The 16401-nt window shown below is 31.3% G+C and overlaps 2 protein-coding genes across 2 annotated transcripts; one reads left to right on the forward strand and one right to left on the reverse strand.

The window, feature by feature from the left end:
- The first annotated feature begins 5123 nt into the window (after positions 1–5123).
- On the forward strand, positions 5124–6947 carry LOC105955167 (homeobox-leucine zipper protein HAT14). Its single transcript, XM_012978869.2, has 4 exons — positions 5124–5552; positions 5656–6056; positions 6186–6265; positions 6499–6947. Exons 1-4 carry the CDS (start codon positions 5252–5254, stop codon positions 6797–6799), a joined length of 1083 nt encoding a protein of 360 aa, XP_012834323.2. The 5' UTR covers positions 5124–5251; the 3' UTR covers positions 6800–6947.
- Positions 6948–11036: 4089 nt separating this feature from the next.
- TBL1 (trichome birefringence-like protein (DUF828)) lies at positions 11037–13793 on the reverse strand. Its single transcript, XM_012978951.2, has 5 exons — positions 12712–13793; positions 12263–12455; positions 11970–12163; positions 11730–11888; positions 11037–11619 (listed from the first exon to the last, which is right to left on the reverse strand). The coding sequence occupies exons 1-5, from the start codon at positions 13701–13703 to the stop codon at positions 11286–11288; spliced, it is 1872 nt and encodes a 623-aa protein (XP_012834405.2). The 5' UTR covers positions 13704–13793; the 3' UTR covers positions 11037–11285.
- Between the last annotated feature and the right edge of the window lie 2608 nt (positions 13794–16401).

The raw sequence follows: 16401 nt of genomic DNA on the forward strand, positions 1-16401 counted from the left end.
TTTTTTTTTTTTAAATATTTTTTTAATTATTATTTTATTATTAAAAATTATTTAAAAAAATAAAAAAAAAAAAACAAAATTGTAATTATATATATTTTTAATATTTGTATTTATTTCTATAATATTTTACATTATTGTACATTATTAAAATAAAAATAACATATAAAAAATAAAAATAAAAATAATAAAATAATAGTAAATCCGGCTCGCGAGCTCATGAACAACTGAAAACCGGCTCGAGCTGGGCTCGTCAGAAAGCTCGAGCTCGCGAGCTCGAGCTCGCGAGCTCGAGCTCGAGCTCGAAAATCTCGAGTCCGAGTTCGAGCTTTTTACGAGCCGGCTCTTCGAGCTCACGAGTCGGCTCGGCTCGTTTACACCCCTATTTTTAATGATGGAAATTGTACTAAAATATTTAAAATCTCTCTCTCTCTCTCTCTCTGTGTATGAACATGAAAACATAATGCAATATTTCTAGGGTTTTGGTCTCTTGCACCGGCAGCAGCAAATAGCATCCCAGGTTGATTATCAATGGTTAAAAGAGCATGCATGTGAAATATGTGATGATGATAATCATGATTGTAATCTTAATAATCATTACTGCATTGTTGTTTATTGTAATAATATAATTAATTTAAAAAAAAGCATGACAAAATACCTAATCATTTTGTCTCTATATATATTGCATAAGAAGCATCTCTTTTTCTTCATTTAATTTCAATTAACCATCATCTTTTAAAATAAAATAAAAAAATAATTGCTAATGAGTACTGTTGTTTACTTTTATATCGTGTGATTTTATAAAATTAATTTAAATAATGATTTAAAAGTTGCAATCTAGCTCCCCCTTGTGAAAGATACTATCTAAAAAATCAAATCTTTGAAATGCTGACAAAAGATTGGAGATCAGTCATCATTACAGATGTTGACTAAGCCTTTTTTAAAAAATTAGCAGTCCCTATAGCAATATGACAGATATCTAGGGCCTATTCTGCAAATAATAAAAAATGAATCTCTTCAATAAAGTCAGCTCGAGATTCAGTTTTTATTGAACTTAATTAATATATTTATTCAACTTTCAGTCCCCAAAGTCCAATCAGAAAATCTTGGTAAATCCCTAAAAATAAATACTAGTAATATTGATTCTGATTTGATGTGACTCTGTTGCCTTGTTTTTGCTTTCTTCTTCAATGTATATTAAAAAAAAATTAAAGATAAAAAAAATGTGTAAATGTAATTTTGACCAAGTGAAATATTAAATTTGATATTAATTGCAATTTATTAAAATTTGCAGTAAGAAAACAGAGATACATTGATGACACAAAGGATAGATTCAGTAAGTCGAAAAGGACAACTCCATGGCATAAAACGACCTCTCAATCACTTGCCAATTATTATTGTTTTTTTATTATTTATTTATTATTATTATTATTATTATTTATTTATTTATTATTATTATATCGAAAAATTGAAACGGTAGATAAAATAAGACGAACGAATTAAATGATGAAATTCGCGCTGGTTTTATGATTTATGAAATTATTAAATTTGCAGAAATAAATAACTAAATTAATTCAATTTGGAATGAATAAAATGATTACTGGCGGGAATTTGTCTGCTGCTATCCTCAAGGCACATCCTTAACCCAACCAATGGCCGCCATGTGGCATTTATCATTTTCTTTTTCCTTTTTATACAACCAAATATTGACAAAATTCACAATAATGCTTTTTGAAATATATTTTAATTAATTTTGTGTCTTGCTTCTTATTTCCAATTACATTAATTCTTTTGACACAAATTTATATTAATTAGCTTTTCAAGTTGGTACAATTAATATATCTTCTCAAAAAAATATATATATACTAATTGGCATCCAATAAATAGATTGACAGCACTAATTAATTGGAAAATCTCTACATATAAATATTAGTAATATTGATTCTGATTTGATGTGACCCTGCATTGTTTTGCTATGGGGGCACAAACCCCTGATACCAAGAAATCATCTCATTATGATCAGATCTTTCTAAGTAAATGGCCTATGAAATTTATAACAACTTTCTTTTTTTCTTTTTTAATATCGAATTTTGGATTTTAAAACTTATATAAAAATAATTATTGAAAAATAAATATAAATAGCTTTGTTTTGTGACACTTCACATGATTTCAGGCTTGAAAGCTATCAATCAATTAATGAGTCATAATTAGTGTGGGTACACTTCCAATCAATCAAACCAAGATAAATTAGTTTGAAAAGAAAAAAATAAAGAAAATAAAACATGAAAAACAAACAATTATTGTAAAATGAATAGATACAATATATATAATGTTGAAAATGTATAATGATTTCATCTCAAAATGCTTGAGCAAATAAAAGGCCAACATTCTTTATTTAGGAATCTAATGATTATGAAAAGAATTTAATTGACGAAGAAGTGATAGATAAGCTCGACCATTTAAATTTTTAAAAATAATTAAAATAATTACAAAAAAACACCATGATTGGGTACTAATAATGGTATTATTCTTCAAAAAAAACTTCTGACAAAATATTGAAATTATCTTCTACATAATTTAATTTGTATAATTTAGTTGTTCTTTAGGTCTAAGTCATATAAAATTAATATAGTTACATTTATTTATAATATATGTCTTTATTGATTATGAATTATTCAATAAACTGAAATTGAATGTACAAAGTAATTGAAATTATATTTTTTATTATACAAATTAAATAGTATGTGTTTTTAGTTCTAGGTTATGATTGTGGTATGTTATGATTAAAGACTGCATGAATTCAATAATTGCAATGATCCCAAAAGCATGACATATCTGACCGGGTCGGGTCACCTCCTCTAGATGATTGTATTTTTATTTTTTGGAATTTTAATTAAATATTTATTTATCTTGAAGAAAAGCCACCCCACGCGTGTGAGAGTGAGACCACCCCACTCATTATTATTTTTTTATTTATTCAATTACCCCCACCTACAAATATCTTTTTTTTTTTTTCCATTTTTATTTTGTACTTATTTTCCCTTTTGATTTTCAATTTTAATTATTAAATTAAGGAGGTAAATTGTCTGCTTAAGTAAAAACATATGGTTGGGTTCTTTATGGTCAAAATTTCATGTTAATCCGACCGAACTTTCCAGAAGTTCTTATAATGTTTTGATTTATTCTTTTTATGATATTATTTAATATTTTACAAATATTGTAATTACATTATCATCACAATTGAGATTCATCACCACTTTCTATTATAGACCTAAAAATAAACGATTCAATTATAAAACAAAATGAAATACACACACACATACACGCGTATATCTGTGTGTGTTGTATTTCATGTGTTCTTTATGATCGTAATTTGTTAAGGTGGCTTTTGGGGTGAGTTTTAGGACAGCGAAAAATATTTGCAGGTAACTATAAATTATGAAGTTTGACCTTATAAATATTTTGTTTTCAACTGAAATTATTTCATATACAAAATAAATTCAAGTAAATTTGAAATTCAAAATATTAGCAGCTAGCTAACAGGTGTATTATTGATATTGGTTTATTTTCTAATTCTATATATCAAAACTCACTCTATGGATATAATTACATACATATCACCAAAATTTGCCAATTATTAAAATGTGCATGTTTGAGATATAGCTAGAGTCGATTATTATATTGTTGACTTTTGTTTTTTAATTTGAGATAATGTTTTATTGTAATTTAATTTTACATAATACTTGTGACATGATAAGATTGACTACACTTATGTGCATATATAAATACCTGATTTTCATGTTTTAATATTATTAATTCTTATCACATCATTAAAGATATATTTATAAAAGCATGACAGTATGTTATGATTATTTTAGTTTTTTAATATATATTTTTTTTCTTCTAAAATTAAGATATATTTATTTACATTTTTATACTCTACTAAAGCTTTAAAAAATGACAATTAATTAGGAATTAAGGGGAGCGTGTAACAATTTGGTTTATGGAAATAATATACCACAATTCATAATTATGATGAGTTGGGTGGCCCTAAAGCATATAGTATTTACATTATGATTTGCAATAATAAAATGAAATCTTGAAAATGATCTTTTTTATTTCCTTCTTATTAAGTTGTTGATTGTGTTGAAGATGTGGTTTGGCATCAATTGATTTGCAACCATTATTTGAACACTGCAATGATCCTATACACAGGGGAATTATCAATTATGTTACCATTAAGCAAACCCAAGTTAATTAGCATTAATGACACTATTATCTCTCTAATTAATAATTAATTAGAGTAGACGACTTAATTATTTTCTTTATTTATTTTCACCTAATGCTGGATAAACTCTTAATTATTGTACACTTATTAATATACAAATCATTTATTACTTCAACTTTATATATCCTGAGCCCCAAAGCTTGAAGTCTAGATCTGCCAAACCTAGAAGAAACGTTAACGTTTTTCATCACAATTATTTCACTAATTGTTAAAAAATTATTAGCACTTAATTCTCATTAATCCAATTAGTTTACACGATTAATAGTTAATTAAAATCCAAAATAAATAATACACCAAATTTAAACCTAATTGAGAGCAATATCCGGTGGCAATGTATATTATTGGCTACATTTACACTCTCGTACAATAGTTTGTAAATTGTACGATCGATGTGTGACAAATTCTACCCAACAGTCGATGAAAAGGGAATTCGAATTTGGGTTAATTGAATGAAATAAGAAAACATATTTTTTGCTAAATTAAAAAAAAAATAAAAAAAATTAAACAATTAGATTTTCTAATTTGGAGTGCATTTCATGACCTTTTAGATTTACCTAAAAAAAAGGTATCAAGAACTTGTCGAATGTTTGTCTCCAATGCTTATCATTATGCACACTCAAATAATAATCATAAAACATTATTATAATAACAAATATATATAATATATATGGTTTAATAATAACAATTTGTACATATAAAAAATAACATATATGATTACACTTCTCGTTCTGTGACAAAATCAACCCCTTCTCTCTCTCTCTCTCTCACACACACACACACACAGAGTGTATATGTATATATGAATAAGGGTTTGTCGAGTAGCTATATAATTTATATGGATTCACGTGCGTTGTTGTCAACCCCATTAATTCAAATTTCCCTTTACTCTCTTTTCACTTTCCTCCATTTCCATTTTATTTTTCCTGTCTGAATTAATAATATTTCTTGTGTGTTCGTCTTAATTCAATGGAGTTAGCTTTGAGCTTAGGTCATCAAACCCCAAAACCCAATATTTCGTTTCTTGAAAAGAAATCCCAGAAGATCGTCGGCGATGATTTAGGGTTCTGCATGGCGGTCGGTACTACTACTGGTAACGACGGCGCCGGAAGACGTAAGCAAACCGGGTTTTCCGATGGTCAAATAAGAAGAAGAACAAGTTCGTCAGATTCGCCGCCGGTTCAACTCGATCTTCTCCCTTTCTCTCCGGTTAATTACAGAACCCAACCTTCTTCTAACAAGTTATCTTTCCCTTGGCTTAATCAAAACTGTAAGTACCGTTGAAACTGATTCACCATACATATTATATATTATATATATAAATATTTTTTATTTTTGTTCTGAAAATGAAGTTGTTTGATATATTCCGACAGTGGGTGCTGAAGTTGTAGGAAGAGGGATGGAAATTAACCTTAAAAGAAACGAAGAAGCAATATTATTACAAGGGGCGTCAAATAATTCATCATCGTCTCCAAATAGCAGCACAGTTTCTTCGTTTCAGATGAATTTCTCAGTATTCAGACCAAACTCAGCAATCAGCCGAAAGAGAGGTTTTGAAAAAATCGCAGAAAATAATAATAATATTAACAGCTGTGAATTATTAGGTGAAGCAGATCGTATTAGAGGAAGCGACGACGACAACGACAACGACAACGACGAAGATGAAATCAATGGCAATAATAATAATAATATGTCAAGAAAAAAACTGAGGCTCACGAAAGAACAGTCTGCCTTTCTTGAAGACAGCTTCAAAGAACACAACACCCTCAATCCTGTAAGAACTTGTCCTAGCTAGTGTGTGTACTGTGTGAAATCTTCTTGAATTCGTTACTTAATTAATTAAAAATATATTTTTCAATTTTAGTAGAAGTAATTTTATAAATTGGTAATATTGTAAATGCAGAAACAGAAGGTAGCTCTTGCAAAGCAGTTGAATCTTCGTCCTAGGCAAGTTGAAGTATGGTTCCAAAACAGAAGAGCAAGGTACATACATATTTTTATTTAATTTAATTTAATTTAATTTTATATTTTTCCTATATAACAAAAAAAAAAAAAATTGGCACTGTATATATGTATAGTTGTCTCTTGAATCTCGTGACAATAATATATAGTAAATAATAAATGAGACAATTATTCGGTATACATTTATGATGGGATGTGATATATGAATGTGTGTGTAATGTAATAACTAATAAATATGAAATGAATAATGGCAGGACGAAATTGAAGCAGACAGAGGTAGATTGTGAGTATTTAAAAAGGTGGTGTGAGACACTGACACAAGAGAACAAAAAATTACACAAAGAGTTGTCTGAATTGAAAGCACTTAATTCTCACCCCAACAGCTTCTTCATGCAACTTCCCCCTACTACCCTCACTATGTGCCCTTCTTGTGAAAGGGTGGCCCCCACCACCGCCACCGCCGCCGCCGCCCAATCTCCGCCCACCACCGCCGCCGCTTCTAAACATTTTTCACTTTCACCTTCTCATATTGCTCATGCCCAGCATGCTTCTTGATTGATTATTACTAGGTTTAATGTTAATTTCAAACATTATTAGCTAGACACTGCATTGATCAGACAATTAAACAGATTTTTTTTTTAAGTTATTTAAATTTGTATATATATTAGTTGGGATTTTACAATATATCCCTTGTTTTTTTTTTCTTCCTGATTTTTGATTGGTAATGGGATATATATATATATATATATATGTGTGTGTGAATGTGATGCTGTCCTAGTGAATTTTGTTTGTGGAAGAGCACTAATAGTTTTGACTAATTAAGATTATATTGTTGAGATTCTTTTGGCCAAATTAATTATCTACATTCTTACTACTAGTAGTATAATGTTGTAATGAATTGAAATTTCAAGAATGAAATTAAATACCCACTTTATATTATAGAAAATGATTACTAATTAAATTAAATGGGTAATGATTGTTAAATTTTCAATGGTTTTAGAACTACATCACAATGTGATGATGATGTGAACAGAATATTGATTGATCAATTTATTAGGGTTTTTTGAACTTTTTTTGGCTGCCAATATAGACCAATGCAATTTTCACATGCATGATTGATCTGGATATTATTATTTAATTTAATGGAATTTTACCATTTATATTCTAGTCAATTATGATTGTTGAATAGCAATTTTAGGCAAATATATATAGAAGAAAGTGCTTTTATCTTGACCAGAAATTAAAATAGATAGTAATTAATTAAGGACCAAAATATTATATTCAGAATCATTAATCTTCAGTATGTATCTATCATTTGCTTACATGTTAATGTTGTAAGAAACAAAGAATAATTGCGTTTGGATATGATTAAAATAAAAGAATTAAAACGTAGATCTTGTCAACTAAAAAATACTAATTATATTTCAGTATTGACTTCAATTTTTGTGGCACGTGACACTGTGTTGAGGCGCGCGTGCTGATGATGTAATCTTGTGAACATTCAACATGCTCTCCTTCAATCATTATGCTTTCGTGACTTGTTTGTGAAGAAATTATTGACATAATATATATATATGTTATTTTATTTTATTTTTTTTAATTAGTAAACTTAGTAACATCCACACTTGTATCATTTTTATTTGTTTATGCCGCCAACTCGAACGTCAAATATTTTTCTATGTACAATTTTTAATTGGTCAAATTAATTAATTTATTTATTTTTTTGTCCGAAAAAATTGCCTCTTCATATTAGGGATATTGTAAAATTAACAGGAGATAAGGATATTGTAATTAATCTCAAGGCCGGAGAAAATATTTTGTCTCCCCAAAAAACAAAAGGCCACGTAAACTATAATATGACTCAATGATTTATAGTACGAGGATTTGAAATAAACATTGATCACTATATATATATATGATGAAGCCTGCTAAATGATCTTAGCTAACAATAATAATAAAATGGAAAATGAGCTAGACTTGTGAAGGAACAAAGAGAAGTCTAAGATGAAGGAAAGTCCGATCGAAAATGAATTCAACTGTCTTAGGAGACCTACAAAAATATAAAGGATTGCCGGTGATAGTTTTTCCGGTTCTTGTACTTTAACGAATAAGTCAGTCGAGTGGAGTAGAAAACGATATATATCTATTAGAGAGGTAAACAATGGTGTATTGAAATTGAACGCAATATATGGGTCAAGTAGGAACCATGTCTTATCAAGCCACGATGCATGTGCATAGAAACAAGGCTTGCTGCAGCGAGCTCATTTTACCTATTGAACATGATGTACTTCCCGATCTCTCCGCGACCTAGGTAGCTCCTATTTGTGGTTTGCTCTAACTGCCCTAAGCAAGTTCGCTGTTAGTTGGTGTGATCTCTTTTCAGTCTACGTCACGCTGCAGGCTTTCCGTCATTGTTTACAACATTTATCAGTTGAAGTCTGCGCGGCCTTTGTACTTTGTGTAAGGCTTTTAATTCAATATGTGTATCTGTGCAATTGAACTCGTATCAATATACGTATATGGCATGCTTATAAAACGAAATTCATTATAAGTATTTGCCAAAAATCGTTAAATGTCGATAAATCATAACTCAAACGACCATGGGTCGTCGTATCTTATATTATTAGTAATTTACTTTTAATATTTCATAATAGTACATACATCATTGTTCTTATGCAGCAGAAGGTTTCCATGAAAGCATAAATTAATTTTAAATATTTGTAATTGGTGTTAATATAATTAATTATCCCAAAACATGTTGTGGGTTTTACTTACATGATTGCTTATAGGAATGAATAATGATTGTGTCTTAGATTTATGTTATTCCCATTTGGGTTTGAATAATTTGGGATTATGATTGAGTCAAGCTGACCATGCATTCATTTATAATTAATTAACTATTCAACTCATTAAATAATTATTCATGCATATTACTTTTTTAATGATATATGTCGGTGGGTCTTTTTTCCTTCTAAAACGGATAATGGATCTAATTGGAATATACCATTAACTAATGGGCCTATATTAATCCTATATATTAATATAGGCCCCTTCTTAAACAGTTGCATTTCTACCCAATGGGCTTTAATATTAGTTTAGGCCTGTTTATTATTTTCGTCACAATATTATGTTGCAATAGCAAGTTTATCCCTGAGGTAAAGAGTCTAGGGATGGCAATTTGACCCGCCCCGATGGATTCCCGCCCCGCCCCACCCCGAAATTTTCGGGTATTACCCGCCCCGAAAAAAAATGGGGTGGGTATGGGGATTGAATTTTTTTTTTGACCGGGGATGGGTTTGTCTCTACCCGCCCCGTACCCGTCCCCGTACCCGCCCCGCATTATTTATATATATAATATATATATTTTAATTATTATATTAAATATAAATAATTAAATAGTAGTAATATATTAAATATAGTTAAAAATGAGGATTTTTAGGTTTCCATTATATAATTAAATATTAGTATTATAATTAAATATTGATTTATTTGTTGAAATAAATCTTTAAATTATAAGTAAATTGCATATTTATTTATTAAAAAAAAAAGAAAAAAAAATAAACGGGGATTTTTACCCGCCCCGATACCCGTGGGGATTTTATGGGGCGGGTATGGGGATTCTTTTAATACCCGTGGGGATTTTTGACGGGGATGGGGATGGGGATTTCCATAGCGGGGCGGGGATGGGGATTGCAAAACCCGCCCCATACCCGCCCCATTGCCATCCCTAGGTAAAGTCAAATTATGAAAAGGGCCCCTTATGTTTAAATAATTATAATTACGCCTCAACTATGAATTTTATTACACGTCAACCCTTGCAGTGTTAAATTTTGTGAAATCTTCTCGATTATATGAAATATTCTCCAGTTTGTAACCGTTTAACCTCATTCGAACTCCACACACGATGATCAAAAGAGGTGTTCTTGGCCTTGTAAATATCAGATTTTTGTGCATCATAAACTGCATTTTTGCAAAAAACGAATACAAACTAGAGAATATTCCTTACACGGAATCAAGAAGGTTGTGTTGAATTTTACATCATAATGATGAACGTGTATGGAGTTTCATAGTTGATGAGTGATTGTAATTACTCGATGGTGAGTGGTTTTTCGTAATTTGACCTTACACGGATAACCGTTATTTACCCAAAATTTAAATTATTATGAAACCAGCCGACAGTTTTGGCGTGATGGCAGTTAAATTATTGAAAATAAATCCAAATAATTGTCAAAGCATCCCATGTGAAAAAAGGGATTAAAAGTGCCAAACTGCGTATTAAATAACATATTATATTCATTAATAGCTCAAAAACAGCTTACTGTAAGTTCCAAAATTAAAGTCTTTGTCCAGACCAAATCTGCACCGTTGGATCTGATCTTAGGCATTTAAAAATAGTAGTTTCTAAGGAACATCAATCATAGATAATGTGATAGAATGATAGAACCATCCTACTCTTATCAAATTCTTCAATCAAAATCCGACAAAGATGTAATTAAAATAAGAGAAAGAATATTTACCATACATTAATTTAATTTATTATTCTCGAAAACCGAAAAAAAATAATTTAAACATTTTACATATATATATTTCTAAATAAACATTCTTGTACCAAGAAAGAGACAGAATAACTATGTCCCCCTCTCTCTCTCCTCATCATCACTAATCTCTCTCTCTCTCTCTCTCTCTCTCTCTCTCTCTCTCTCTCTCTCTCTCTCTCTCTCTCTCTCTCTCTCTCTCTCTCTCTCTCTCTCTCATAATTATATATATATAATAATAATATATACCTTTATATAAATAAAAAACACTATTTCTTGGATCTTCTCCAAGGTTGTTCTATATGTGTCTATATTCTCATCAAAGTGAGGTAATTTAAAAAAAAAGTGTAATGCACATTTCTTTAGGCTCATTTGACTGTTTAATTACCATATAGCCTTCTCTTGTGTGAGTATTTATTTACTCGGGAGCGTTCGATCACGACCACACACACTCACGGTGAGAATGTGTGTGATGATCCAACGGCTGTAAACAATGTTCGTTTAATTTACCTCCGATTTTGCTGCTTTTGATGATGCAGTTTCACCAAAAGTTCTGCGTAGAGAATCTCGTTCCACGTATCGGGCACGCCAGGTAAGCACCAATGGCTACAATCTTGGAAACTCAAATCAGCAGAATGTTGCTTTCGGAAGATTGACGGATGCCCGTCTTTTCGATAATCCGTCATTCTTGTCACGTTTAAATAAGTCACCTTGGTTTTCATTCCTTTCAAAACTTTCTCCAAAATTTGCATTTTTGAAGGGTAGTGTGAGAGATATGTGTCGTTTTTTATTGGCTCCGTTTCGTGGTCACATTGCCCACCGGAATTCCACTGCCCGCCACTGCACCAAAATTAATTAAAAATAAATAAACATATTAATAACAGTATAGCAATTATGCGGGGAAAAAAAAATCGAATCTTTTTCTTTTTTCTTGACATCGAATTTATTACCTAAAATGAGAGGCTGAATAGCCTCTGAAGAAAACATGGGATTTCATCGGATTGACGTTTGCATCGATCCATCTTCCCCATGTTGTTAAAGCTTTACGAAAAGCTTCTAGAACGTTCAAATCACTATACACATGGCTGCCTTCTTGATAATAGTCCTTCCTGCAATAATTACATACTTATTCAGCACTAATTATTAAACTAATTTATCGATTACTTTCGGACTTGTACTAATCTTTTTACCCCGTGGAGGTCTTCTCGTGAGTCCACCAATGTCCAGTATTGAAAACGATGACATCAGCATTCTTATATTTATCGGCAAATCCGTTGACTAAATCGAGCCGAAGTGTTTCCTTTTTCGTTCCGTTTTTTCCCTTTGATTCCCATTCTTCGACTAGGAAGGGAGATACAAAGAACTCCACCCTGCATTTATACTCCTGTATATATATACGTAGAAGATTATACGAAGTTTAGAAGACGAAATGCAAATCGACTAGGGATTAATAATTAACACCGATGAAGACACGGAAATTTACTTCAAAGACGAAGGAATAAGAAGCCTCCGCTCGAAAATGGTGCCTCCCAAATTCCTCGTAGACTTTCTTCTTATCTTTAACAGAGTTCCTCAGTATGCAAATAAGAGATTCCCACATATTTCTGTTGAGAGAATCCCCGACGAAAACGAGTCGTTTCTCTCTCAACAATTCCAACATATGACCTCCATCCAACCTGAATATTCAAGATTATAAGTTTGATAATAATAATATGCCACAAATTTATCTGTTTAGAAAGACTACTAACTCAAAATTGACTAATCTAACCCTTGTTGCTACAAGATTATTAATAACATTAAAAATTTGAAACAAGTCAAATTAAAGAACTAAATTCTTGAAAATTGCCAGTAAGTATCAAACTTATGGACCAGTTCAACTCACGATAAAATATTTAAAATATACATACGTAAATATGTATGTATATAAATTACCTTGGGAGAGTGCAGGCCTTTGGCTTCCATTTGAGTTTGTGGTAGCCATTATCAAGGCGGCCATTGGCAAAGCAGTTGAATTGATCATCAATCAAAGAACAAGAACCTGGCTTGTACAGTGGATAAGATTCATCCTTCACCCAATTCCCATCAAACAAATCACAATTCAAAAGTGATTTCACCAGTTCATCAATCCCTTGTTTCGCAGTAGCATTACTCTGTTTCTTCATCAGTGAGGAAGTTAAATTCTTCACAGTAATACCCTTCTCTCCAATTCCCTTCCCTCCAATTCCAGCAGTTGTATTCTTCTCTGCAGTTGGTGTAGTACTCTGATTTCCCTTCATTAAACCTTCACTGTGAGTGTGGTTTTGCTTCTCAAAGACTCCATTTTTATCATTCAACTGCTGATTTTGAGTCTGGTTCTTGGAATCTGGGGACCCTTTGCTCAATTCAGAAGAGGGTTTTGGTGGAGCAGCAGTAATATTATTCACAAAAGGTAAAACAGTGGAATTGGGTGGTTTCAAGACTTGATTTTTATTTGTCTGGTTTCCGACAAAGGAATTGTTCAGAGATCCAGGATTGTGGGATTGAGGAGATGAAGCAGATGAGTCGTCTGGGAAGAAGTAGTAATAGATTGAGGAGAAATGGGATCTGTAAGAATAATCAGATGATGAATTAAGGTTTGTAAACCATGGGGAAGAAGGGTTTGAAGAAGGGCTGAAGGCGAGAAAAACGGAGAAGGCAATGAAGAAAAAGATGAAGGCGTAAGCAAAAGCAATGGTTCTTCTTGGTCTGAAGATTGAGAAGTGGGTGTTGAAGTCTGAGATCAAAGTGCCGCCATTAATGGGTGCATACTTTGTTATTCCTGCCATGTGGCACTGTGTGTTTTTTGTGGCAAATTCCCAGAAATATATGAGTGAGAGAGAGAAACTTGTTTCTTTAGAGAGAGAAACTGGGAGGAGCAATTTTGAGTTTTTGTTGAAAACTTTCATTTGTGAAAGACTTCTGTTAAGAGTGCTGTCTGTGTGTTAGAGAGAGAAAGAAGAGAGAGAGAGGGAGATACAGTTTGTGCATGTGACTTATCATTAAAGGGAAAAGATAAATTAACGGATGACAATTAAGTATTTACACTTTCGTAAAAAAATAATTTAATTTAATGCCGGAAGAATCAAAATTTCGAATTTTTGGAATGAGAAAGTTTGTTCCTGAAATTGGAATTATTCCGATAAGATCTAAGAAAAAGAAATAAAATAATTATTTATTTACTTATAAGTTACTATAGTAATAAAAATGATATTATATTTGTGTTGGGATATTTGGGGAAAGGCCAATTGGGAAATGTGTCGGTGTGCTATAATTGGTATTTGTATATTTTTTAATTTGTGAAAAAACAATATTTGATTAAATTAAATTAAATGTAAAAATACAAAAAACAAAAGAAAACATTCCATGATACAGTCCCTGCTTTCATGCGTTTACCGGCCCAAAGCGGAAGTTAAGTTCACCGCGGCCTTTTTCCTTTTTTTCTTTTTCCCAGAAACGCCCCTACAAATTGCAGTTAATAGCGAAATTGCCACCACCGTCACAGACCAGGGATATGGTGCCACGTGTACACGCCTCAATTTCCGTGTGGCTCACCTATTACATACTGGGAATTCCACTTGCTCATTCCCAAACGGCCCACCGTTCATAAATTCCTTCCAATTATGCATTTAAGGTAAATTACGAAAAATCTTTATTTTTCAGTTATAAATTTTCTTACAATTTTATCAATCAGGTTTAAAAGAATTAGTATAATATTTCTAGATTATGTGAAAAAATCTTCAGTTTGTACGTGTTTTATCTCATTCTAGCTCAATATTTTTAGACAAGATGATCATAAATATTATATTGTACTGCATCGAAAACAGTTTTTTTGCACGAAACGAGTATAAACTAGAGAACATTTCACAAAATTTAGAAGATTCTACCAAATTTGACACAGTGAGGGTGGACATGTAAAAAAATTCTTCATTGATGGATGTGGTTGTTATTATCCAAACAAGAGAGGAGCTTTCGTAATTTAACCTTATATCAGGGATAGTGAAAAATGTTTGTAACAATTGCATTTAAGATGTATTAAGTGGAGAAATAAGTTTATTGGTGCAATTATAAGGAAGAACTAAAAGATAATTAAAGTGAAATTAGGTGGTGATGTGTCACACACTATGGTGTGTGGTGTGTGATAAGTAGTTTCCTTTGTTATTTTTTGGGTGGGTCGCATGTGTTGGACGAACATATTATCTCATTTAGCAGGACCATTAAATAAATAAATAGTTAAAAAGGGTAAAAACAAAATAAAAAAAATAGAATAAAAGTGGTTCAAAAAGGCATAAAATTTCCGTGTGGACCTTACTATTATTGACCCAATTACATTTCAGATCCGTACACCCGGAATTAGTTATCGACCTAAGTCGTGTCAACGTTACCGTAGACGCATTTCTCTTCCCTCTTTTTAATTCATAATTAATTAAATAATTAATAAATCTAACCCCATATTAGAGAACCCAATTAATTTTTTAGAATACATAATTTATTATAAAAAAAAACAGAGAACAAAAAAAGGGGGAAATTACAACGTTGGTGTAATGTACCTTTCTTAATAAATTTACAGATAATACCACATTAATTGAAGGGCCCAATTGCAATAAAAACAAAAACAGTCATTGGTGCAAAATAATTGATTATAAATTTGAAAACATAGAAAAGATGGAATAATTGCAGACCGTGGCCGGCCGGTTTAATGAATTTGCTGTTTCGGTAACAAGAACAATATATATTCATTTTCGGCCTATTTTCTCTTTGCTGTTGCGTGGACCGCACGCGATTATGAATTATGAATTATGAGAAAATATAATATTGAATTTCATTTATTAAAATTGGGACCTATTTATTTAATTAAAAGTCGTATCCACTTCCCAACAACTTTTTCTCCACCGACTGCGTATTAGTGTGTGTGTGTGTGTGACCATACGAATGACACTTGTGGTTTTGTTTTGTTAGACCAATGACACCTATTTCTTTTTTTTTTTTATTAATAAGTTTTGTATGCACAGAATTATAAAAAAAAATGATTTTAGGAGAAAACGTTACTATTTAAGAATTACTATTAAATCAAAAAAAGAAACAAAATAATAAATGAAAATTTAGAATGAGGCCCAAATTCATAAAATGGGCCTAAGGAATATAAGTAGTATTGGACCGGGCCCTAACATTTTTCCAGCCGGATTTGATTAAGGCCCAAATCGGATGGATAAGGTTTTCTTCTTCTTCTAATAATAATACTTGTCTGGATCAGCATGCCTTCATCTTATCTACTTCACTGCATACATTTTTGGGTAAATTACGGCCACACCCTAGGGTAATGTCAAATTACAAACACATCCCTCGTGTTTGGATATTTACAATAACCCCCTCAACTATGAATTTTTTAAACGTCCACCATTGCAGTGTTAAATTCAGTGAAATCTTCTAAATTATGTGAAATAAATATTCTTCAGTTTGTACCCGTTTTACGCCATTTAAGATCCACATTTTGAAGACGATGATCATAAGGTATGTCACTTGGCTTGTAAATATCAGACTCTGGTGCATCTGAATGTGCATTTTGCACAAAATGAGTATAAAGTAGATAACATTTCACGGAATATA

This window comes from Erythranthe guttata, chromosome 10 (genome assembly GCF_056151865.1).
Source record: "Erythranthe guttata isolate IM_541 chromosome 10, IM_541, whole genome shotgun sequence".
Taxonomy (NCBI): Eukaryota; Viridiplantae; Streptophyta; class Magnoliopsida; order Lamiales; family Phrymaceae; genus Erythranthe; species Erythranthe guttata.

Coding starts and splice junctions, on each gene's coding strand:
- TBL1 (XM_012978951.2), bottom strand. CDS start 13,703: ATGAAAGTTTTCAACAAAAACTCAAAATTGCTCCTCCCAGTTTCTCTC. Junction 11,889..11,969: donor CACGAGAAGACCTCCACGGG/GTAAAAAGATTA, acceptor TAATTATTGCAG/GAAGGACTATTATCAAGAAG. Junction 11,620..11,729: donor TATTCAGCCTCTCATTTTAG/GTAATAAATTCG, acceptor ATTTTGGTGCAG/TGGCGGGCAGTGGAATTCCG.
- LOC105955167 (XM_012978869.2), top strand. CDS start 5,252: ATGGAGTTAGCTTTGAGCTTAGGTCATCAAACCCCAAAACCCAATATT. Junction 5,553..5,655: donor CCCTTGGCTTAATCAAAACT/GTAAGTACCGTT, acceptor ATATTCCGACAG/TGGGTGCTGAAGTTGTAGGA. Junction 6,266..6,498: donor TTCCAAAACAGAAGAGCAAG/GTACATACATAT, acceptor GAATAATGGCAG/GACGAAATTGAAGCAGACAG.